The sequence below is a fragment of the Carassius auratus genome, chromosome 39, assembly GCF_003368295.1.
Source record: "Carassius auratus strain Wakin chromosome 39, ASM336829v1, whole genome shotgun sequence".
Taxonomy (NCBI): domain Eukaryota; kingdom Metazoa; phylum Chordata; class Actinopteri; order Cypriniformes; family Cyprinidae; genus Carassius; species Carassius auratus.
Genome location: NC_039281.1, coordinates 7,006,801 through 7,031,095, shown reverse-complemented (window position 1 = coordinate 7,031,095; position 24,295 = coordinate 7,006,801). Strand labels below are relative to the sequence as shown.

Here is a 24,295-nt window from a genome sequence, read left to right as displayed (position 1 = left end):
TTTAAAATCTAAGCCCAGTTCAGTGACGTTTGCTTCACACCAATACAAAATGTACTTTTGTACTGTAGGTATATTACTCAAGTAGGAGCCTTAGCACTGAAGCTGAAAATTATTTCAAAAAAGTTTTTCTTCGGTGCATCAAAGTTGCAGAAAAAAACCCGTAAAATTGTGAAATATTATTTAATTTTAAAATAATGGATTTCTATTTTAATATACTTTAACATTTAATTTATTCCTGTGATGCAGAGCTGCATTTTCATCAGCATCATTACTCCAGTCTCCATGGTCCTTCAGAAATAATTATTGAGTGCTGATTTATTACAGTTTTGCTGTGGACTCTTTAGATGGATATATAATTTGATGAATAAAAAGAACAACATTTATTCAAAATATAAATCTTTTGTAACAATATACACTACCATTCAAAAGTTTGGGTTCAGTATTTATTTATTTATTTAAATAAATTAATGCTTTTATTCCGCAAAGATTAGTTAAATTGATAAAAAGAGATAAAGACTTATATTGTTAGAAAATATTATATTCTAAATAAATGCTGCACAACTGTAAATCAGCATATTTTAATGATTTCTGAAGGACTCCATGACACTGAATTTATATAACAGTTAGTTTAACTAATAACAGTTATTAGTTTAACTTGATGTATTAAAATAACTAAAATTGAAATTAAAATTAATAAAGCAATATAAAATAAAATCAAAATATTAATAATAACTATAGTAGCATTTTAATTTAAACTATAATAACACTAGCTATAGCCAAACACACAGTTTTTCTTTCCTGAATACAGGAACCTTTATTTTAAGTTCTAGACACTTATACAATTACAAGTGTGTGTGGCAGGAAAACAACTACTTGTAAACGTTAATATTCCAACATTCTCATAATACAGATGATATAAAGCCTGGTAGCTGCTCTTCATTAGGCTCTGCTGAACCGATTTCCTTCAGTGGTCCCGAAGATATGTAATAATTTGTCTAATTTGTCCAATCAGGGAGTCCCGCGGCATCATTTTCAAACCTATTAAAACACAGTTCAAAGATTAAAGTAGAGCTTAACACAAGTCCACTTTAGGTCATTTCAAATGCTGTGTTTGTGTGTTGCAGGATCTTCACCATGAGAAGTAGGATCAGAAGAAAAATGACAATTAAAGAAAAACTAAAATCTTCACTACCTGAAAGCAAAAAAAAAGGCCATGCACTCTTAAAAACAAATATATCCGGGTAAGGGTATTTAAATATACAAAAGCAGAGACACAATTTACTTGTGCGAGCTTATCAGCAGGATGGAAACTGATCATGAAACCATTATGTTACAATGTAACATAAAAAAAAAACAACAACACAAAAACTGATCAAAAACCGAAAACTTCAGGGCTGTTCAAATGAAACTTCTCTGATATCGAATCAAACGATATTTATTTGAGGTAATGCTTCAGTTAACAACAAATGTATTAATTGGCTTATTTGTATTAAACAGCTGCTTCTCACCTTAGAATGTTTCATTTCATACCGATGTAGGTCACAGTTTTGCCAGTCTTTTTCAGTGTTTCTAGAAGGACATCCGTGCCTTTGTCTGACTCAATGAAGACCTTCTTGTTGGGCAGATCAATCTCAAACTTGACATCTGTTGATAAACACAACTGAACAAAGAACTATGGCAAAGCACATCTACAATATATATATATATATATATATATATATATATATATATATATATATATAGTAGTGCTGTCAACCGATTAATCGTAATTAATCGCATTCAAAATAAAAGTCTTGTTCACATATGATATGCAATGTGCAATGTATATGCAATGTTTATATATTAAATATATTTAAATGTAATATAATATATAATATATTTTTAGTAGTGCTTTCAAATGATTAATCGCGATTAATCGCATCCAAAATAAAAGTTTTGTTAACACAATATATGAGTGTGTATTGTGTATATTTATTATGTACATGTAAACACAAACACATGTGTGAATATATTTAAGAAAAATATGCAATGTTTATATATAAAATATATATGTAATATAAATTATATGAATATAAATATATACATGCTAATATTTTCTGAATATATACTGTATGTGTGTGATTTTATATATACATAATAAATATACACAGCATACACACATATATTATGTAAACAAAAACTTTTATTTTGGATGCGATTAATCGTTTGACAGAACTATTTTTGTTTACTTTGATGCGTTTAGCCAAAATAGTTTCACTTAATTAATAAAAAAAGTTAAAATGTCTTACAGCAGGACTGTGTTGGAAGCTGTGTGAAATCTGAAAAAATAAAAAGCATACCCAGTTTTTGAAGCACTCGAGTGACCGCACCAGAGCATCCTTCACATGTCATGTCAACAAAAAACTCGCGAGTCTGTCATGAGAAAAGAAAACATCTAAAAGGAACCAATCTTCATTCACCAGCTAGCTACAAAGCTAAGTGTCTGGGGAGTTATGCTAAACAAAAAGTGATTTTGGATGCCCAGAAATTTGCAAGAAAAATATAAACATATCTTTATGAGTTATATTGTAGATAAAATGTGGAAATACCGTCATGATCGATCAGATTGTCGCTGCAAGCTCAAATGAATGGCTTCTGCGGCACTGTTGCTGTTCAGTAAGATGACGCGCTGTTCAATTTAGGGACCATCTCTAAATTACTTTTTTCTTACAAAGAGTTCATTGGAACTAACTAAGTAAACGTGCGGTAAATAGTTTAAAAATTACATTTCACAATACTCGTAATCAAACTACAGTTACTTTTTTGTTGATTACTTGATTGCATATTATTCACACAATGCCAATAAATTATTCATAAATTATTTTCTTCTTTTTTCGTCATTTAAATGTTTCTTTTTAAATAAGCCTACCATTTATATAAATTCAGAAAGTCTTTCAATTTTGTGGACAGTTAGTCAGGTGGATATACAGCATTTGACCACTAGATTTACAAAAATAATTTCAAGTATTTTAACTTTGCATTAACTACTGATGAAAACGTTAATGTTTATTTTAATAATCACTCATTGGTAATTTAATAATGTATTACTTTGTCTTTTTAATGACCATTGGTGCTGAACGTGAGACACAGGCAGTGAGCGCTGACCTCCAGACTGAGGTTGGTCTATGATCAGTGGATCAACACACAGATTTGGGATACGAATTATATGCAAATATTTTAACACAACAATGATACCAGTGATATATCATTTATGATAATGATGATTGTGTTCCAGTGATAACAGTGAACTGTGTAGTTCTACATAAATTCAGTTAAATTCAAATTTATTTATATTGTGCTTTTTACGATACAAACCATTGCAAAGCAACTTTACAGAAAATTACATATTTAGTAGTAGCTTATCAGTGGTGACTGTCATTTTATAAGCGTATGGCAGAAACTTTCTGAAAAATTAATTAAAGACATAGTCAAACAGACAATGAACACTATTAACGGCAATTATTATATGATGCAATCACACTTATAGCAAAATGTGTTAGTTCTGTACGTTGTTTCAGAGTTGGCATCATCTCTGGATCCAGACTGAAGCTTGTGTAAATCCTGGTTATGGCAAAACAGAGAAACAAATAGAGATATAATTAGAGTAGCTGCTGTTCCAGCCAAGTAAAATTAATTTGTTTAACCCAGGCTAAAGAATAAGAATGCGGATTTGATCAGATACAACAGTCATTTGTCAGCAGTCACAAATTATGAGATGCATTATTTGAATGCTTGACCAAAGAGATCTAGATTTAAACTTAGAGAGTGTGTCTGAACCCCGAACATTATAAGGAAGGCTATTCCAGAGTTTGGAAGCCAAATGCAAAAAAGCTCTAAATCATAAATAAAACTGCATAGTGCATGAATTAACCTTGTGACATCTAATTAATGCAGTTTAAAGAGGTGATACTGTCAAATTTTACATTACAAAAGCTCAAATGTTATCATTCTGACACAAAAATGATACACACACATAACCATTATACATAAAAAGGGGGGGGGGGTGGAGTAATTAAAATACTTAATTTTTAGACGTTCCCTTTCTTTCGAAACGACTTCTTCTGCCTGAAAATAAAACAATGCATTTAAATAAAATTAAACATAACAACAGAATAAAATATAAGATAAAATAAGTGTGGATCGAAGTATTACAACAGATTCCATTTGTTTTAATTATTATTTACGATGGTTTAATTTTTATCAAGGTCGCAACACTGCATGTACATACACTTTAAACGTTAAATTCTTAATTGTAGGATCAGAAACAGAATTATCAATCACGTTTGTTGGTTTGCTGAACAGAAGTGAGATCAGCTGACCGACACGTCGTCGTTGGTCATGTGACTGGAGACGCGGATAAACACAATCTCGGTAGGAGTGCCTTTTCAAATCATAGCATTTCAGCTCATCTGTGCACTTCTGAGCTGTCACAGCACGTCCGGGTTCAGATATGGACTTTATGAGGTCTATATAGTATTTGTACATCGTTTAACTGTGCTTACTGTAAGTACAAATCTCTCATTTCATGTAGCACAGCTGTTGTTGTTGTTGTTGTTGTTGTTGTTGTTGTGACACCACTGACTGTCGACGTCTAAAGGACATATCACTGGCTATTTATGAAATTATTGCTATTTATGAGTTTACTCTTTACGGGTTATTGTCGTGATCGATGTAAACATGCATGTCAGTTATTATACAGTATCCAGGTATTCAGTATATGGCTCTTCTTTACTATATTTACCTGTTATGCTTGGTAATCTTACCGTAAGCTTTCATTTGTTAACGTTTGCGTTACTTAAAATCAGTTTATATGAATTAACAATACTTCTAAACCCTTTATTAATATTAGTGTGAATTGCAGTTTGTAGGCCTACCAATATATGTTGTTAAAAGCAAACATTGTTTTTAGTTAATACACTAATTGAATGAACTGCATGAAACAAGCATAGAACAGTTTAACGTTGCTGACATTTATAAATATTAAGAAATGTTTTAAGAAATTAGTTAGGTCATGCTAGCTAATGCATGTTTTAATAAACAAATGGGATCTTATTTATTGCATGTTTTTTTATTGCATTTTTTACTATTTTATTATTTATAATTTTTAAGCATGTTTTTTTATTGTTGATTAAGACTTCTGTTTAAAGCACGTTTTTTTTAATGCAATATGTTACGATAGTTAGTAAAACAACTTTGCATGTCCAGCTTGTCAGTGTCCTTTCTGAAATCTTAAGCTGCACAAACAGTTACAGCTAAGAAATGTAGTTTTACTTTGTTGATAAAGACTTCTGTTTAAAGCATGTTTTTATATGCAGCATGTTTATTAAATAGCAAGTGAACTGCATGGTCATGGAAGGCTTTTCTTTCCCATTGACCTGTATTTCTATTGATTTGACTTTTACATACCGGAGACATTAAGTAGTCTATGGGAAATGTGTTGAAGGCAAAGCAGCGGCCACTCCAAAGTCAAACATTGATTTTAGATTTGACAGAACTGAATAGAGCTGCTTTGCATTATCTTATGCACACACATAACTAGGAAAATAATCAAGCTTTCTTTTTTAACTTATTCACTGCTTCAGTTTATAACTACATTGTGTGCTGGTGGAGTTGCGTGTTTGTAAAAGCCAAGTCTTTTTGTTGTTGTGTGTTAATGTTAGTTAGCGTTTACTGTTCAGTGGCTGTATTGGATCAGATGGTTCTGCACGTATGTGGTTTGGAATAGTTGAAACATCTTTTTGACTCATACATCTGGTGTATTTCACCCTCATGTGAGCACCCTGTCTTCAGCAGCCTAGTGTTTACAGCTGACATAAAAAGCATGTTTGACAATATAATTCATAATCGTTTATTCTGCATGCATAATAATACAGATGGAGGCCGAGGCTGTGAATGATGAAGTAGCTCTGTGAAATCCTCGCAGCTGTTTTAGATATAAAATATCCTCATATTGTTTTTAGCCCCAGGAGATGATAGAGAATATAATGACGCAGAAAGGGCACATTGTGCGTCATTGGTGTGTTCTGGGAGGGCTATTAACTGTTCATTTGTCTGCGGTCACAGAGCCTGTAGATGCAGCGTCTCCGCAGGGAAGCTTTTGATCAGTGAAGCTATCAGTGGCAAATTACACCCCACCAAATCAAGCATGGCTTCTGATATCAACTATCAGGATGGTAAACCAATTTCCTTTTCATTATGTGACACTGATGGTGACCTTTATTTTATTATATTTTATTATATTTTATTTTTATAAATTTTTATTTATTTATTTATTTTTATCTTGTTTTTGTTTTATTTTAGAATTTAATTTAATTTATTTATTTATTTTTTATTTTTTTTTATTATTTTTATTTTATTTTATTAACTTATTTTATTTTGTTTTATTTTACTTTGTTTTGTGGCTAAGCTTTTAAAAAAATGCCATAAATAAATTAACAAACATTTAATGATTATTTTTCAAAGACATTAAACAAATGTGATCAAAAAGTATCATGGTATCCATTAAAATATTTCTTCCACTGCAAATCAGTATATTAGAATGATTTCTATATGTATGAATGAGATGCTAATCTACAGAACTAACAATTATTGCTAAATGTATGACTGAATCATATAATAACTTAATAATATTGATAGTTCATCGTCTAGCTGACTACGTCTTGTATTATTATTATTATTTTTTCTAAAATCCTGTCAAATGTGCACAAACTACTAGCTACTACTAAATATTGTAGAAACATAATTTTCTGTAAAGTTGCTTTGTAACGATTTATTTTGTAAAAAGCGCTATACAAATAAACTTGAATTGAATTGAATTGAAAATCTTTTTTATTTTTACTTTTCATCTTTTCATTTAAATTAAGTTTTAGTAATTTTTTTTATTTTTTTATGTGTCTATATAGTTAACTAAAATAACGTTGCACTGAAGACCCGAGTAAAGATGCTTAAAATTCAGCTTTGCATCCCACAAATAAATTACTTATGAAAATATATTAAAATGGAAATCAGTTATTTGAAATTGTAATAATATTACTGTTTTCACACTATTTTTGATCAAATAAATGCAGCTTTGAAGAACACGAGACTTTTTCATAAAGGTTTGAAGAGCAGCAGAAGTGTTTTTTGTTCATTGTTTAAGATTATGTGAAAGCTATATTTATGTGTTGACCCTAGGCCCAGACTTTTCCAGAAGAGATGAGAGTCCTGCTGAAGATGAGCCCATCCATTCCCCCGGTTCCCCACGACAGACAGAATACGAACGAATCGGAGGAAGAACAGGATCCTCGTAAGCACTGTGATCACCTTTTAAACCTTCATGTTCATAGGCCTGCTTTAATTTTGTGTTAATATGTTTTTTGTTTAGGTTTCTTCAGACCTTAATTCATTTACTTAAAGGAAATATCGGTACGGGACTCCTCGGCTTGCCTCTGGCTGTCAAGAATGCAGGACTCGTGGTAGGACAGAACATTTAATTTGGAGATAAACGCTCATGATGTTCTCGAATGTTCTGGTTACCTTTAATAAAATCATAATCATTGCTTTAAAATGTGTATCGCTGCACGTACGCTTCTCTTTGAGACTGTTGTTGTATGATTGTATGTACTTATCTGAACATGATCTGATTTTGTCAGTATCATGTCAGCCTTTCATTTTCGTTTCTCTCAGGTTTCCCGTAAGTCTTGTGATTTTTAAGAACTTGCACACCTAGGACAGGTTTTGGTTTCTGAAGAGAGAATGTGTTCGTTCATGTGTGATGTAGCGCTCACAGGAGCAGCACATACAGTACATGCATTCATTAATAATATGGAAAAGCTACAGTCATGGTGCAGAATTAACCCTTGCCAAGAACAATTAAGAATTGATGAGTAAATACAAGTGCTGTCTTGTTGCAGTTTAAAGAAACAAAAAAGATTTTAATTCTAAATAATTTTATATTTTATTTTCTCTTCTCAAGATTTTGCATGATTTTTTGTCTTATGATCACCAAGGCTGTTTTTATCTAATGTGAAATATTATTACTATTTAAAATGACATTTTTCTATTTAAATATATTTTAAAATGTAATTTATTCCTGTGATCAAAGCTGTATTTTCAGCATCATTCCTCCAGGCTTCAGTGTCACGTGATCTTCAGAAATCATTCTGATATGATGATTTGCTGCTCAAGAAACATTTTTTTATTATTATTATTAATGTTGAAAATGGTTGGTTTGCTTCAAAATGTTGTGAAAAGCATGATACTTTTTTTTTCTCCAGGATTCTTTGATGAATAGAAAGTCCAAAAGAACAGCATTTATATAAAATATTAATATTTTGTGTCATTATAAATGTTTTTATTGTAACTTCAGATCAAATCGATATGCCCTTCTTTGTAGATAATGTATTTATTTCTTAGAAAATATATTACTGACCCCAAACTTTGAACAGAAGTAAATGTAGATTTTTTTCTTTCCATTTTATGGTCACATGTAAGAGTAACAGCATGCCCTTTCTCAACAGTCCTCTTTTTTTTGAGAGGGCCTCATTCATGATTATAGCAGAGTAATGTTTAAGTCCCTAACTATAGGTCTGAGCCTTAACCATCACTAGCATCTGACGTGTTTTTGTTTTGTTTTTGAAAGCGATGACTTTCTTTGCCTCCTGTCTGTGTGTATGGCGCAGCTGCAGCATTAAGATATGCTTGTGTCATTATTTTCAGAAGACCACACAACTGTTTGAACACTGATAATAATAGAAATGTTTCTTGTGCAGCAAATCATCATATCAGAATGATTTCTGAAGATCATGTGACACTGAAGACTGGAGTAATGATGCTGAAAATACAGCTGTGCATCACAGGAATGATTACACTTTAAATGAGAGAATTAGATCTGTTATAATCAGTAGAAGAGTCATGACCGACATGTTGAGTGCCATGTTAAAGCACAAGATTTCAGACTGTTCCTGGTGGGCTGTGTTTGACATCCACGTTCTTTAAAAGACTTCATGTAGTAGTTGATTAAATGCTTTCTCAGTGGTCTGATGCTCTCTGTCTCTTCTCTTTCTGCAGCTGGGGCCTTTGAGTCTTCTGGTTATGGGGATCGTGGCTGTTCACTGCATGAACCTCCTCGTCAAATGTGCACATCATCTAAGCGCAAAGTAAGAATAAACAGCTTGAATGTTTTTGATACCTAACATCTGTTTTTTGTTTTTATTCTGTCACGGTCAATTTTAGTGTAGGTTCCTTTATTCTTTTGCATTAGGCCTACATAGTTATAGGGAGATATTTATTCATCTCTGTTCATTTATCTATCTGTTTATTTGTATGTGTATTTATCTATCCATTCATATATACAGTACAGACTAAAAGTTTGGAAACATTACTATTTTAAATGTTTTTGAAAGAAGTTTATTCTGCTCAGCAAGCATGCATTTATTTGATCAAAAATATAGAACAAAATGTAATATTGTGATATATTATTAAAATTTAAAAGAATTGTTTTTAAATTTATTATACTTTAAATTATCATTTATTTCTGTGATGCAAAGCTGATTTTTTTTTAGGGTCATTATCACATGATCCTTTAGAAATCATTCTAATATGATGATTCATTATCAAAGTTGAAAACCGTTCAGCTGCTTAATATTTCAGAACATGTGATACTTTTTTAGGATACTTTGATGAATAGTAATAATAAAAAAGAAGCTATGTTTTTAAAATATAAATATTTTGTAACAACAATATACACTACTGGTTGGGGTCCGTTTTTTTCTTTCTTTTTTTTTTAAATAAAATCAATACTTTTATTCAGCAAGGATGTGGTAAATTGATAAAAAGTGATAGTAAAGAAAATATATTATTAGAATATATATTATTAGAATTTTTATTTTTATTTTGAATAAATGCAGTTCTTTTTAACCTTTTCTTCATCAAATATATTAGACAGCAGAACTGTTTCCAACACTCATAATAAATCAGAATATCAGAATGATTTCTAAATGATCATGTGATCGACTGATGTTACATGTGACACTGAAGGCTGGAGGAATGATGCTGGAAATTCAGCTTTGCATCACAGAAATAAATTATTTTTTAAAAGTATATTCAAATAGAAAACTATTATTTTAAGTTGTAATAATATATCACAATATTACATTTTTTTTCTATATTTTTGATCAAATAAATGCAGGCTTGATGAGCAGAAGAAACTTCTTTCAAAAACATTAAAAATAGTAATGTTTCCAAACTTTTGGTCTGTACTGTATATGTGTACACATACACATATATGTGTATACGTATATGTATTTATATATGTATATATACATATACATTTATTTATTCATTCCCCCAGGTTCTAGTCATTCATTTATGTATTTGATTGTTCAGGAAAAAAAAATGTTTATTGGAAATAATAAATTCTTGTGTTTCTGTTGGCAGTAGACTGTTAAAGCACACATTAGTTTTAATGAAATACTGTCTGTTAAGGATGGGGAAGCCCTTTCTTTCCTACGGAGATGCGGTGGAGTATGGCATGGAGAACGTGTCGTGGCTGAGCAGACACTCTCTGTGGGGAAGGTACAGTAACTCAACGGCTGTCTGTTTCCAGCGCTAACAGAGCAGTTTTTAAGTTCAGCAGTATGTTAAAGTTGACTTAACACTTTCTGCTGTTATCAGCATGATCTTTAACCATTTGTCACATGACTCTCTCGTCACCTAAACTCTGTGCTACGTCACCGTTTCACATCTTGCACATGATGATACATCACCCATGCATCTGATAATCTGAAGATGTTATTAAGTATTATTAATTAATGTATGTGTGATTAGAGGGCAGGATTTGTGACGTTTAGACTGTGTAATTACCCAAAATAATAGTTTGAGCTGTAGCTGAACAGTGATTTGTGTGTTGTTTTTGGCTTTCAGGCGTATTGTGAATCTTTTCCTCAACATAACCCAGCTGGGCTTCTGCTGCGTTTACTTTGTGTTCCTCAGCGACAATGTCAAACAGGTAAGAGAGCTAGAAATACAGAAGAAGAGACTTTTCAGATTTCAATCAAGGCTTTGCTCACATTCAAATAATACTCCCATGTAAAACGCACACAGCATAATGTCCTTTACTGTCATATTAAAAAAATAAAATCCAGATAAAGCAGTAGTGTTCACATAGGTCGAACATACAATTTGCTAGATTTGATTCACAGTGGACATTAACTTTAAAAGAGTAATATATGTTTCTTTTAGATCAGTAAATGCAACTGTCTTAACTCGCCACAAGAGGGCAGCATTGCGCTTTAGTGCAACAAAAACATGTTCTTCCTTTCTATAATTTGAACTTACACATAAGTAAAATTCTCTGTTTGGGTGTTAAAAGAGCATTGTTACTTCCATTAAATAATCTTTTCTTTTCCTTGCATGTTGTAGGTGGTTGAGACCGCAAACGGGACGACCGGGAACTGTCACAACAACGAAACCGCAGTGATTGTCCCCGGCTACGACTCTCGCCTCTACATGCTCTTCTTCCTGCCCTTTATCATCGTGTTGGTGTTCATCCGCAACCTCAAGTACTTGGCTCCTCTGTCGTTTGTAGCAAACATTTCCATGTGCGCCAGCCTGGTCTTCATATACTACTACTGTCTGACGGTAAGACACACTTCAACTGGTAAAGGCTTTCAGTGTGTGGCCTGAAATACTAACAAGTTACGTTTCATATATTGCATCATTATTTATAGTGATTAGTGTCAGGTATGATACTGTATCATCCTGAGTGGAACAAAAAGTATTTGCCCAAGTCACACTATAAATGAATAGCCTATAGTGTATTCATATATAATATATAAAACACTATATATGCATTAGAAAACAAAATATTAGTAGCATGTAGCATGTAGCACAGATGCACTTTTTCAAACGGAATGTTTAAAAAAAGTTTGTTAGATTTGAAATGATACAACAATAGATACTTTGCTAAAAGCAGTCCTCAGGACCAAGGGCTCTCCCCGGGCCACTGATTGAGTCTCAGAGGTTATTGATGAAGAGTTAAGTGTCGATGACAGGTTTCAGTGTTGTTTTTTAGAGCCCTTTTTATATTGAACAGCTTTAAATGCTTTAAATCGGACCCTCCTCCTGTAATCTGCAAGCCAGCTGAGCTGAGAAACTAGCAAGAAGGTAACAGTGTTTCAGTGAGGAAAGAAATTAGTTTTTCTTTGTCCAGCTGGTTTGAGATTGACTGAATTGAAGAGTCAAGGGTTTCCAAAATGCTTACATGGCTGGACATAAAGCATTTCCTCTAAATGCATCTTGAACCAACACATACAATCACTGTAAATTAATACTGTGAATTGTAGTCAACATTTCTGCTCCATATATTTTTTAAAAGATCTGATTTATGCAATGTGTTCAAAGTATCTGAGACTTTTTAAATATTATATTTCTATTATATAATATTTTTATAACAAAACTTGACATGTAAATAAATATTTGCATGAATAATTAATAAAAAATATTTATATTTAATATTATGACGTTTTAACAATACCGTACAAACGTTGGGGTCATTAAGATTATTATTTATTTATTTTTGTAAGAAATAAAATATTTTAAAGGTGCATTGAATTTATCAAATGACAATAAAGACTTTCTATAATTTCATTAATATTTCTATTTTAATATTTGCTGTTTTATTAATTAAAGTTTTGATTCATTAATAAATCCTGAATAAAAAAAAAAGTATCATGGTTTACCGAAAAATATGAAAGCACAACCGTTTTCAACATTGATAATAATTGATAATACATTGAAATGTTTCTTGAGCAGCAAATCAGCATATTAAAATGATTTCTGAAGGAACTTGATTCTGAAGCCTGGAGTAATGATGCTGAAAATACAGCTATGATCACAGGAATAAATTACATTTTCAAATATATTCAAATAGAAACTGGTTATTTTAAACAACAATAATATTTGACAATTTTTACTGTAATTTTGATCAAGTAAATGCAGCAGAAAAAAAGATAAAATGTTAAAAAGAAGCATTTTCATAATCTCAGACTTTGGGAGTCCACTATATATCCATGTAACCTTTACATATATATATATATATATATATATATATATATATATATATATATATATATATATATATATATATATATATATATATATATATATATATATATATAATTTTAACATTTAAAATGTTTTTTCCTGTTTCTTTGCTTCGTCAGAATATCCCATACCCTATCAACCTCCCGCTGGCAGGAAGAGGAGTTGACTATCCTCTCTTCTTTGGAACAGCAATATTCGCCTTTGAGGGAATTGGAGTTGTACGTTTTTCTTTTGCTCTGATATTTTGTTTGCCACCACAGAAAAATTCTTTAAAGTGAAAAAAGTTGATTTTAAAAAGGTGTCATACTCAATCTTCATCAGGTGCTCCCACTTGAGAATAAGATGCAGAATCCCAGAGACTTCCCCAGGGTCCTGTATCTGGGCATGGGCATCGTCACCACCCTCTACATCTCTCTGGGCACCATCGGCTACATTGGCTTCGGAGAGCATATCCGGGGCAGCATCACTTTAAACTTGCCATTGTGCTGGTGAGTGCCTGGAGAGCTTTCATCTTTGTTTGTTTGTTTATTTATTTATTGTTTTATCGATTTTTTTTTTTTTTACCATCATGAATATGATGATTATTATGAAAAAGTTAAAACAGAAATTATACAAGATATTATAAAAATATAATGCATAAAAGCTATCCTGATTTTTAGGATGGACATGAGACTAATATCCATGCACTATCATGCACATTTTGTTTTTATTAAAAAAAAAAACGTTTCCACCAACATATGAAGCAGCACAACTGTTTTCAGCATTGATCATAATAATAAATATTTATTAATATTAGCATATTAGAATGATTTCTGAAGGGTCATGTCACACTGAAGACTGGAGTAATAATGCTGAAAATTCAGCTTTGTCATCACAGAAATAAATTACATTATTAAAACTATTCAAGTAGAAAAGAGTTATTTTAAACTGTAATAATATTTCACAAGATTACTGTTTTTATTTCTGTTTTACTGAAGACTGGAGTGTTGATGCAGAAAAATTATTTTTTTTTTATGAATAAACGTAAATAAATATTTTAAATATTAATAATATTTCACAATATTACTTTTTTACTGTATTTTTGCTAAATTAATATTTTGATAAAAAATATTGTAATAGTGTAAGTTATAAAAGTGCACAAGAATAAACATTGTAATAATATTTATAGTATTTTTATATGGATTTTTTATGTACCAAATCTATTCACACTAAGCGAGACCTAGCCTTTCAATAAAAAAATTAATAAAAATTATATATATATATATATATATATATATATATATATATATATATATGCTTATTTGTTTCTAAGTCTTGATGCAATTTGTTGTACTAGAGCTGGGAAATTGAAGGAAGTTGATTTCAGATTCTCATTTTGAGGTTTATTCACTTCATGCGAATACAAAGAAAGCATTATAAACAGGTCACTGAGCCCAGGTGACAAAAAAGCTGACTGAAACTACTAAGGAACTGGGAACAGACCCAAATACACCCATTGACATCATTTCCTGGCGATAAACCCGGGTGCAAAGGAGAAGCTGTGACTGAATTGCAGAAGTGTCCGTCTTGTTTTGCTATTACAGTTTAGTGATAGATGTGTCACTCCAGAGACAAATGCTCTTTCAGAATCAGAATCAGAAACAGAAAGAGCTTCAATGCTAGCTACGTTTACACATGCAGGGAATTCGTTTTGATCACAGAATGAACAGAATGACACTGACAAGATAGAGATAATAAAAAGAATAGAAATAGGATGAGTAAATATGAAATAAGAATATACAGAAGAAGAAAAAAAAACAATATTCAAAGTAGACAATAGATGGTGTTTGTGGTTACAGGTGTTTTATGAACAAATGCAAGGAAATATAAAAAGAGATGTATAGATAGTGTTGTGTATTACACGTTATTGCCAAGTTAAGTGTTCATGAGATGGATTTCCTAAGGGACGAAACTGTTCAAATGCCTGTCCAATCTGGTGCTCAGTTCTCTGTAGCGCAGAACAGACAGCTGCAGGAAGAGGAAGTGGCCTGGGTGTGAGGGATGATCCAGGATGATTTTGTCAGCTCTTTTGCTCACTCTGGATGAGTGCAGTTCTTGGAGAGCAGCGAGGGTTGTGCCAGTGCTTGGCTCAGCAGTCTGGAGTCTTCGCTGGGGACTTTAAGGTCTGATTTGTTTATAGAAGTGCAGAAGATCGACTCAATGACTGCAAAGTACAACTGTTTAGCTGTACAGCTGTGCAAAACCACATTCATATATGATCACGGCTTTGCGCAGTGAACAACGGCTCTGTGTAGTAAATGCTGCTGCATGTAAAGCATGCATGTGATGGAGATTTACCGCTGATTACAGAGCTGCCTTTACTGACAAGATGCGCGTCATTTATCATATAGGGTTATTGCTGTGTTTAGGGAAAAAAGGACTATAATTTAATAATTTAAATTCAAGCAACAACACAAATAAATACAATAGAGCAAAGATACAAATAAAATGAACAGTGCTTTTCTGTTTTTTAGGTGGGTCTACCATTAGTTTTTAGGTACAGAAATTTAATAAAGTAATCAAAAGTTAAATAACAGTCGAGTGTCAGCAGTGAGTGATTTCCTTGTCTTTTCTCGGTTTGACTAACATTAAAAACTTTAAAGCTGCGGTTGGTAACTTTTGACGCTCTAGCGGTTAATAAACAGAACTGCTTGCGTCTTGCGGAAGAACATCGTAGCCGGAACTACTTCTCTCTGTTTATGTCTATGAAGAATCACAAAGGTACTGGGTTACTCCGCCGCGGTATCCCCGAAGCAATCTAAAATAGTCCGAATATAAACACTTATTATAGGTGCATCCTAGTGATTCAGGACAAGCTAAAAACACGGTTTGGAAAATGGATTCATGGTGTACTCGCTTATTATATACATTTTTCTACATTTTGAACACAAACAAAGTTACGGACCGCAGCTCTGATTGGTTGTTTCTTACCGGGAGCGGATGACTTTCTGCAAATGGCAATAGGAGCACTGGGAGGAGCCAGAGGAGCTTGATTTTTTCTCAGATTATCTGTCTCATATTCTACTGTCAGGACATAATGACAGGTTTAATAAATATATTTTTACAAAAGTTACCTACTGCAGCTTTAAGTCAATGCATTGATCCAGTACACTGATACTGAACGTTCAGCTGTCTTCTAGGATACTCACCAAGACAGGCATGTTATCATTTTTGTCTATTTGTTCGCTCAAGCACTAGACTCTGTATTTGCACACTCTCTGAGACACTGGTTTGTCACTTCGGATGAGCGCACACACAAATCTTCTCACTGTACATGCAAATTCTCATTTGCATCTTCTGGCTCTTGATTACTTAATCTGGCAAGGCTTAATGAGTTTAAACACAGATAGCAACGTGTGCTGTTCAGATCTCACCCGTGCACACATGATATCAACACTCGGGTGATGATGGCATAACTGACTTGGTAACAAAGTAGACAATGAGTGACTGGTTTGTCCATGTGTTTTTTTTTTTTTAAACGTTGTTGTGATGTATTGGGAAGCCAGAATGCGTATCCATCGACAGAGACATCTATTAACCAAACTCTGTCTGTTTTGTGTGTTGTTATGTTTAAAAAGCCATATTACAGATGCATTGTCAGATTTTAAGGTGCTGTATGTATGATTGACACTGAGTGGTTGAACTAGGTATTGCAGACCAAATTTAAAATATTGGAGAAAGTTTTTTTCACACGCCCCCTCCTCCTCTGACTTGACGCACACACAGGTTGCCAGATTGATGCCCTGATCCCTTTAATTTCCCAGTTTCCAAATTAGACCATTCTCCCTTTTTATAACTGACTTTAAAATGTTATGACCAGTCTTAGACGACTAAGTTTTTAAGACTATTCTAAGTGGTTTATATTCTGTTCTGTAGGTTATATCAGAGCGTGAAGCTGCTTTACTCTTTTGGGATCTACATCACGTATGCGCTGCAGTTCTACGTGTCAGCAGAGATCCTGATCCCTCCGGCGGTGGCACGCTGCGGTCCCAGATGGGCGTTGATGGTGGACCTCAGCATCCGCGTGGCTCTCGTAGGCCTCACATGTAAGTCGTACTGCAACAAAACACCTTAAAGGGGGGGTGAAATGCTATTTCATGCATACTGAGTTTTTTACACTGTTAAAGAGTTGGATTCCCATGCTAAACATGGACAAAGTTTCAAAAATTAAGTTGTACGTTTGAAGGAGTATTTCTGTTCCAAAAATACCTCTTCCGGTTTGTCACAAGTTTCGGAAAGTTTTTTTCGAGTATGGCTCTGTGTGACGTTAGATGGAGCGGAATTTCCTTATATGGGTCCTGAGGCACGTCTGCCAGAAGAGCGCGTGCTCCCGTATAGCAGAGCACTGAGAGCACAACAGACTTCACTGATCAGAGCGAGAGCGTCGAGAAATGTCACAAAAGAAGTGTGTTTTTGGTTGCCAGGGCAAGACAACCCTGCACAGATTACCAAAGAAAAAACAGCATTAAGGGACCAGTGGATGGAGTTTATTTTTACAGAGCATCAACGGAGTTGTGCAAGTGTTTGTGATTGTTCCCTGCATTTCGAAGATGCTTGTTTTACAAACAAAGCCCAGTTTGACGCTGGATTTGCACATCGTTTATTTCTTAAGGATAATGCAGTCCCAACGAAAAAGGGTCACGATCGTGTGTTGGAACCGCAGGCGGTGAGTAAAACTGCTTCAAATATCTCTGTGTTGTTAACTTAACTATCGGCGTGTAAGCACATCAGGTAAACAACATGCGATGTGGTCATCAAACTGCACTTTCCACATGTACAGCTTAAAAAAAAAAAAAAAAAAGATGACAAAGTGGAACTTAGTCATTTTCCAAAACCGCTAAACAAATATATACAGTTTCAGTACATACCACATAGAGACGCTGTTGCTGATGCTGCTCTTGTTAAATTCCAGCCTCTGGATCTGATTCTGGATCATAAATATACGCTGAATCTGACTGTTAGCCATGGTTTGTTTTGGATGTTTTTTTCCTCACGGTAATGTCACAGCTTCCAAACGCTCTCAACGCAAAAGCCTACTGGCGCTTGTGATTCTTTAGCTCCGCCCACACGTTACGCCTCCAGACGGTCGTGTTTTTCCGGGAAAAATCGGTACAGACTATCTTTCTCTTATGAATATAATAAAACTAAAGACTTTTTGGAGTTATGAAGGATGCAGTGCTACTCTATAGGTACTCAAGATTAACAGGATATTGAGTGAAAACAAGCATTTCACCCCCCCCCCCCTCCCCCTTTAAAACAACCAAAAACCTGTTCACTCCAGCAGTCTTTCAGTTAAAACCATCAGCCGTTTAGTCGCTTGCGTCAAAAGTCGGGAGTGTTTTCAACGGCTCATTTACTTCTGCACGCGTTCATGCGCGTGTCGAATTGTGGCTCAAGGTTGTTCAGCCACTTTACAGAGCATTTGTCATTGTTAGAAGTCTATTTTTACCTTTTGTCACTCTTTCTGAAATAAGCCGGACCTTGAACACAACAGCGAATGTTTTCCGCGTGTGACTCAGCCGTGCAATAGATGTTCAGACGGGGTGTTGGAAATGAGGTTTGTGTTTTGATTGCATGATGTAAGTGGGTCTCACAAGGGTTGTTGGGTAGTGAACCTGAATGTGTCCCTCTTTATCTGTAAATGAAAGAAATCATGCCTTCTCCCACTTACATCCGCAGCCTTAATCTCAGGTGTCACATGACGACCATACATGTAGATTACATATTAATGCATGTTTCTGCTAGGTTTCATTTTTATTATTTATCATTTACCCAATATTTCTTTACACCACTTTTCTGTCTTACTGTTTTGAGAAAAACGTCTGTTAAGAACATATATTTTAAAAATATGGACAAATCCTTTAGATGGAAGAATACATTCATATATGATTCTCATACTCACCAAGGCTGCATTTTTTTTATTTAAATTAAAGTAAAAACAGGAATACTGTGGCATATTGTTGCACTTAAAACAAGTCTTCTATTTTTGGTTTAAAAATATAATTTATTACTGTCAAGGCTAAGCTGAATTATATAGAATATAAAAATAAAAAAGGCTCTTTATGTATATCTCCCAATTCTAATTTATTTTTATTTTTTTTATAAAAATTCTGAGAAAATGTCAACAAACCAATTTTTTTTTTTTTTAATCTGTGGCACAAACATTCTTCCATAGAATTACTCTGGTCTTTAACATCACGGTTATCATGGTAAAACCCAAACTTTTGAACAAAAGTGCAGTTTATATATATATATATATGTATTATTTTGTTCGATTTTTGGAGTAAAATACGACTCAAACATGTTCTTGACAGGTTTTGGGAAATTCGCTTTGTACATCTATTATCTGACCATGTGTAACATGTCTGAAAAAAAATAATAATAATTTGTCAATGGTTTGAAAATGACTCTATAAAGGACTGGAGAAATCAATATGCTACATTTTTCTGTGTTGTTGCTTGTGTCAACCTAGTAGCTTTGAACTGGTTTAAAGCAGAAACATTAAAGCAGTTTCGCGGTCATGTGAATGACTCAAGCGTGGAGGAAAAACATCAGCATTGTGGGGTTGGCATGGAGTCGGATGTGCAGATGTGAGGTTATATTTGGTTATTAGTTAAATTGAGCATTGTAAACATAGTTTTTTTCCAATCTCCCATGTGATACCAGGGAGGGGCCTTTTTGAGTGTAAATCGCCCAAGGCATTGTGCTTGATGTTATTATTTGGCTTTTTGACAATAGAAGTGAATGAAAATGTCATGTGATGCATTAGATGTGATGTGAAATGTAATGCATGTTTATCTCCTGAATGTTTTTTTTTCATACATGACCCAGTGTGAACACGTGTGATTATCATAGTAGTGGATATTACTAAAGGACGATAACATAAAAACAGCTCGAGGGTGAGTAAATGATGACCAAATTTCCATTTTTGGGTAAGTTTGTGTGCAGCTCTTTTTCCGGATCAGTTAAAGGGTGTAAGGGTTGACTGTGGGTTGGTCAGCTTTCTGAATATTAATCACACCGATTCACACGGGATGTGCATCTCTGAGGTGAAGATGCCATCAAAGCCCCTTCACAGTTCATCACGCTTTACATCGGGCGGTTACAAATGGGCATGTCCAGGAGAACCTCATCGAAGCTTGTGCCGACCGCAATCTGTTTTCATTTCCTCAGAATGATACTTTGACAGAGTGTTGGACGCTCCACTAACCATTTAGTTCAGACGTCTTCAGCTAGCCATTCATCATGCCCTCCATTTGAATGTCACTGACTTCGGGTCAAAACTGTGGAGCCAACAAATACAGCTAAGTTGACAGTCCTTTCTGTCACGGATGACAAAGTCAGATTTTTTTGTTGTTGTGTCTTGTTTTTAAAACATGTTATAGGTACTTGAAAAGCAAAACTGCATACAAATGTTTTTTTTTTTTTTTATAGTAACATTTTAATCGTGATTTTGTTTTTAAAAACTAATTATAAAAAAATGAAACTTAGATTCTTAAAGGGGGGGTGAAATGCTATTTCATGCATACTGAGTTTTTTACACTGTTAAAGAGTTGGATTCCCATGCTAAACATGGACAAAGTTTCAAAAATTAAGCTGTACGTTTGAAGGAGTATTTCTGTTCCAAAAAATACTACTTCCGGTTTGTCTCAAGTTTCGGAAAGTTTTTTTCGAGTATGGCTCTGTGTGACGTTAGATGGAGTGGAATTTCCTTATATGGGTCCTGAGGCACTTCTGCCGGAAGAGTGTGCGCTCCCGTATAGCAGAGCACTGAGAGCACAACAGACTTCACTGATCAGAGCGAGAGCATCGTGAAATGTCACAGAAGTGTGTTTTTGGTTGCCAGGGCAAGACAACCCTGCACAGATTACCAAAAGAGAAACAGCATTAAGGGACCAGTGGATGGAGTTTATTTTTACAGAGCATCAACGGAGTTGTGCAAGTGTTTGTGTTTGTTCCCTGCATTTCGAAGATGCTTGTTTTACAAACAAGGTCCAGTTTGACGCCGGATTTGCATATCGTATATTTCTTAAGGATAATGCAGTCCCAACGAAAAAGGGTCACGATCGTGTGTTGGAACCGCAGGCGGCGAGTAAAACTGCTTCAAATATCTCTGTGTTATTAACTTAGCTATCGGCGCGTAAGCACATCAAGTAAACAACATACGATGTTGTCATCAAACTGCACTTTCCACATGTACAGCTTAAAAAAAAAAAAAAAAGACGACAAAGTGGAACTTAGTCATTTTCCAAAACCGCTAAGCAAATATATACAGTTTCAGTACATACCACATAGAGACGTCGTTGCTGATGCTGCTCTTGTTAAATTTCAGCCTCTGGATCTGATTCTGGATCATAAATAAACGGCTGAATCTGACTGTTAGCCATGGTTTGTTTTGGTTGGTTTTGTCCTCACGGTGTCACAGCTTCCAGACGATCTCAACGCAAAAGCCTACTCGCGCTCGTGATTCTTTAGCTCCGCCCACACGTCACGCCTCCAGCCGGTCATGTTTTTCCGGGAAAAATCGGTACAGACTATCTTTCTCTTATGAATATAATAAAACTAAAGACTTTTTGGAGTTACGAAGGATACAGTACTACTCTACAGGTACTCAAGATTAACAGGATATTGAGTGAAAACGAGCATTTCACCCCCCCCCCTTTAATTTAGAATTAAACTAGTATTTTATTCAGCAATGATGCATTCAGTGAACCAAAAGTGAAATTTCTAATCTTGCAAAAGATTAATCTGAGGATCCTAAAAAATGCATCACAGTTTCCAGAAAAATAACTGTTTGAACACTGATAATAATCAGAAAAGTTTCCTGAGCAGCAAATCAATATGTTAGAATGATTTCTGAAGATCATGTGACACTGAAGACTGGAGGAATGATGATGAAAATACAGTTTTGATCTCAGGAAGAAATTACATTTAAAAATATATTGGTTTAGAAAACAGTAATTTTTATTATTTCATAATATTACTGTTTTAAATGCATTTTTTGATTCAATAAATAAAAATTTGGTGAGTTGTTTAAAATGTTGCAGACCCCAAACTTTTAAATGGTAGTGTACATTGAAAATGAGTGTTTACTTTCAGATTAAATCACTGGACATATTTAAAATATTACATATGAAACATAAATACGACAAGGATTATTATTTTTTTTTTTTTTCTAGAATTAAATTAGATTTTAAAAAGGTTTTTTGCCTTTTTTATCATGAATGCTATGTTTTTAATGGGTCATTGAGACATAAATGCAACAGCATTTCTTGAGGTTTATGCCTAAAACAAGAACAGTCTTTTCCCCCAATCACTGGGGGAAAAACAACAAACTTAATTCAAGATATAGACATCCACACAGTTATTAATATGCAAATTTTTACTTGCTTTAAGGTTGTGTAGATTTTACTTTTTACTAGAAAACTGGATAAAAATGTGTGTAATATGTGCTATATCTTAAGCTTTCTTATTGCAACCACCTCTCGATACCTCAGTCTTTGTGTTTTCCAACCTTTGTCCCGGTTTTCAGTCCATTGGATGATCTCAGTGTAAGCATAGAATAAAGTACAGCCTTCTTCTGTCTGCTCAGCAATTTGCATCAATATTCATTCTCTAGCATAGAGTCTTAAGTCAGTTCCTTCTTTTTTAATTCTGAATCCAAAATCAAACACTCTGCGTTGGCTCATTGAGGGCGGACAGGATGTAGTTGACAGTGCCTTTGTCTTGGAGATGAAGAGAGACCAAGAGTGTATAGCATGTGACATCTGATTCAAAGATCTCCAGAGAGTAGCTTGAGGGCTTCATCTAGTGCGCAGAGCTGATGCTCCTCTTTCTCCTCGTATGATCACAAGTGTATGGAGAATCCATCAAAGGCCAGCGGTGGCTGAGCTGTGCTGATAGTGCGGATGCAATAAGCATGTGTCGCAGAGAATAACATCAGAAGATAAGACACTGTGTTTGGCAGGAGGACGGATCCTTTGTGCTTCAAGGGCTTCACTGCTGACTGACATATAGTTGGCATACAGAATTAGTTTATAGAGCTGCTCGTGCAAAAGAGTGGCGTCACAAGTAGTGATTGGTTCCAGAACGTACACATACAGTATTGTTCAAAATAATAGCAGTACAATGTGACTAACCAGAATAATCAAGGTTTTTAGTATATTTTTTATTGCTACGTGGCAAACAAGTTACCAGTAGGTTCAGTAGATTCTCAGAAAACAAATGAGACCCAGCATTCATGATATGCACGCTCTTAAGGCTGTGCAATTGGGCAATTAGTTGAAAGGGGTGTGTTCAAAAAAATAGCAGTGTCTACCTTTGACTGTACAAACTCAAAACTATTTTGTACAAACATTTTTTTTTTTCTGGGATTTAGCAATCCTGTGAATCACTAAACTAATATTTAGTTGTATGACCACAGTTTTTTAAAACTGCTTGACATCTGTGTGGCATGGAGTCAACCAACTTGTGGCACCTCTCAGCTGTTATTCCACTCCATGATTCTTTAACAACATTCCACAATTCATTCACATTTCTTGGTTTTGCTTCAGAAACAGCATTTTTGATATCACCCCACAAGTTCTCAATTGGATTAAGGTCTGGAGATTGGGCTGGCCACTCCATAACATTAATTTTGTTGGTTCGGAACCAAGACTTTGCCCGTTTACTAGTGTGTTTTGGGTCATTGTCTTGTTGAAACAACCATTTCAAGGGCATGTCCTCTTCAGCATAGGGCAACATGACCTCTTCAAGTATTTTAACATATGCAAACTGATCCATGATCCCTGGTATGCGATAAATAGGCCCAACACCATAGTAGGAGAAACATGCCCATATCATGATGCTTGCACCTCCATGCTTCACTGTCTTCACTGTGTACTGTGGCTTGAATTCAGAGTTTGGGGGTCGTCTCACAAACTGCCTGTGGCCCTTGGACCCAAAAAGAACAATTTTACTCTCATCAGTCCACAAAATGTTCCTCCATTTCTCTTTAGGCCAGTTGATGTGTTCTTTGGCAAATTGTAACCTCTTCTGCACATGCCTTTTTTTTAACAGAGGGACTTTGCGGGGGATTCTTGAAAATAGATTAGCTTCACACAGACGTCTTCTAACTGTCACAGTACTTACAGGT

General features: G+C 34.2%; 2 protein-coding genes across 3 annotated transcripts in view; one reads left to right on the top strand and one right to left on the bottom strand.

Moving 5' to 3' along the window:
* Window positions 1-788: 788 nt before the first annotated feature.
* On the bottom strand, window positions 789-2,724 carry LOC113058145 (copper transport protein ATOX1-like). Its single transcript, XM_026225825.1, has 4 exons — window positions 2,589-2,724; window positions 2,340-2,412; window positions 1,509-1,644; window positions 789-1,038 (listed from the first exon to the last, which is right to left on the bottom strand). The coding sequence occupies exons 1-3, from the start codon at window positions 2,592-2,594 to the stop codon at window positions 1,520-1,522; spliced, it is 204 nt and encodes a 67-aa protein (XP_026081610.1). The 5' UTR covers window positions 2,595-2,724; the 3' UTR covers window positions 789-1,038; window positions 1,509-1,519.
* A 1,617-nt stretch (window positions 2,725-4,341) lies between these two features.
* The window catches only part of LOC113057819 (proton-coupled amino acid transporter 1-like), a 38,030-nt gene continuing 18,076 nt past the window's right edge, over window positions 4,342-24,295 (top strand). Inside the window, exons 1-11 of one of the 2 annotated variants that reach the window (XM_026225347.1) lie at window positions 4,342-4,410; window positions 6,103-6,212; window positions 7,213-7,324; window positions 7,403-7,493; window positions 9,088-9,176; window positions 10,504-10,593; window positions 10,942-11,026; window positions 11,440-11,658; window positions 13,242-13,340; window positions 13,444-13,610; window positions 17,038-17,207. In XM_026225347.1, the coding sequence (XP_026081132.1) occupies window positions 6,185-6,212; window positions 7,213-7,324; window positions 7,403-7,493; window positions 9,088-9,176; window positions 10,504-10,593; window positions 10,942-11,026; window positions 11,440-11,658; window positions 13,242-13,340; window positions 13,444-13,610; window positions 17,038-17,207 (1,150 nt within the window). In that variant the 5' untranslated portion in view covers window positions 4,342-4,410; window positions 6,103-6,184. Of the gene's footprint in view, window positions 4,543-6,102; window positions 6,213-7,212; window positions 7,325-7,402; window positions 7,494-9,087; window positions 9,177-10,503; window positions 10,594-10,941; window positions 11,027-11,439; window positions 11,659-13,241; window positions 13,341-13,443; window positions 13,611-17,037; window positions 17,208-24,295 lie in introns of both variants that reach the window. The other variant, XM_026225346.1, reaches the window with a different exon arrangement.

What these genes read in the sequence shown, in the direction of transcription:
- LOC113058145 (XM_026225825.1), bottom strand. An exon ending in TCGAGTGCTTCAAAAACTGG is followed by an intron (nt 1,645 to 2,339) that starts GTATGCTTTTTA and finishes GTTTATCAACAG; the next exon opens with ATGTCAAGTTTGAGATTGAT.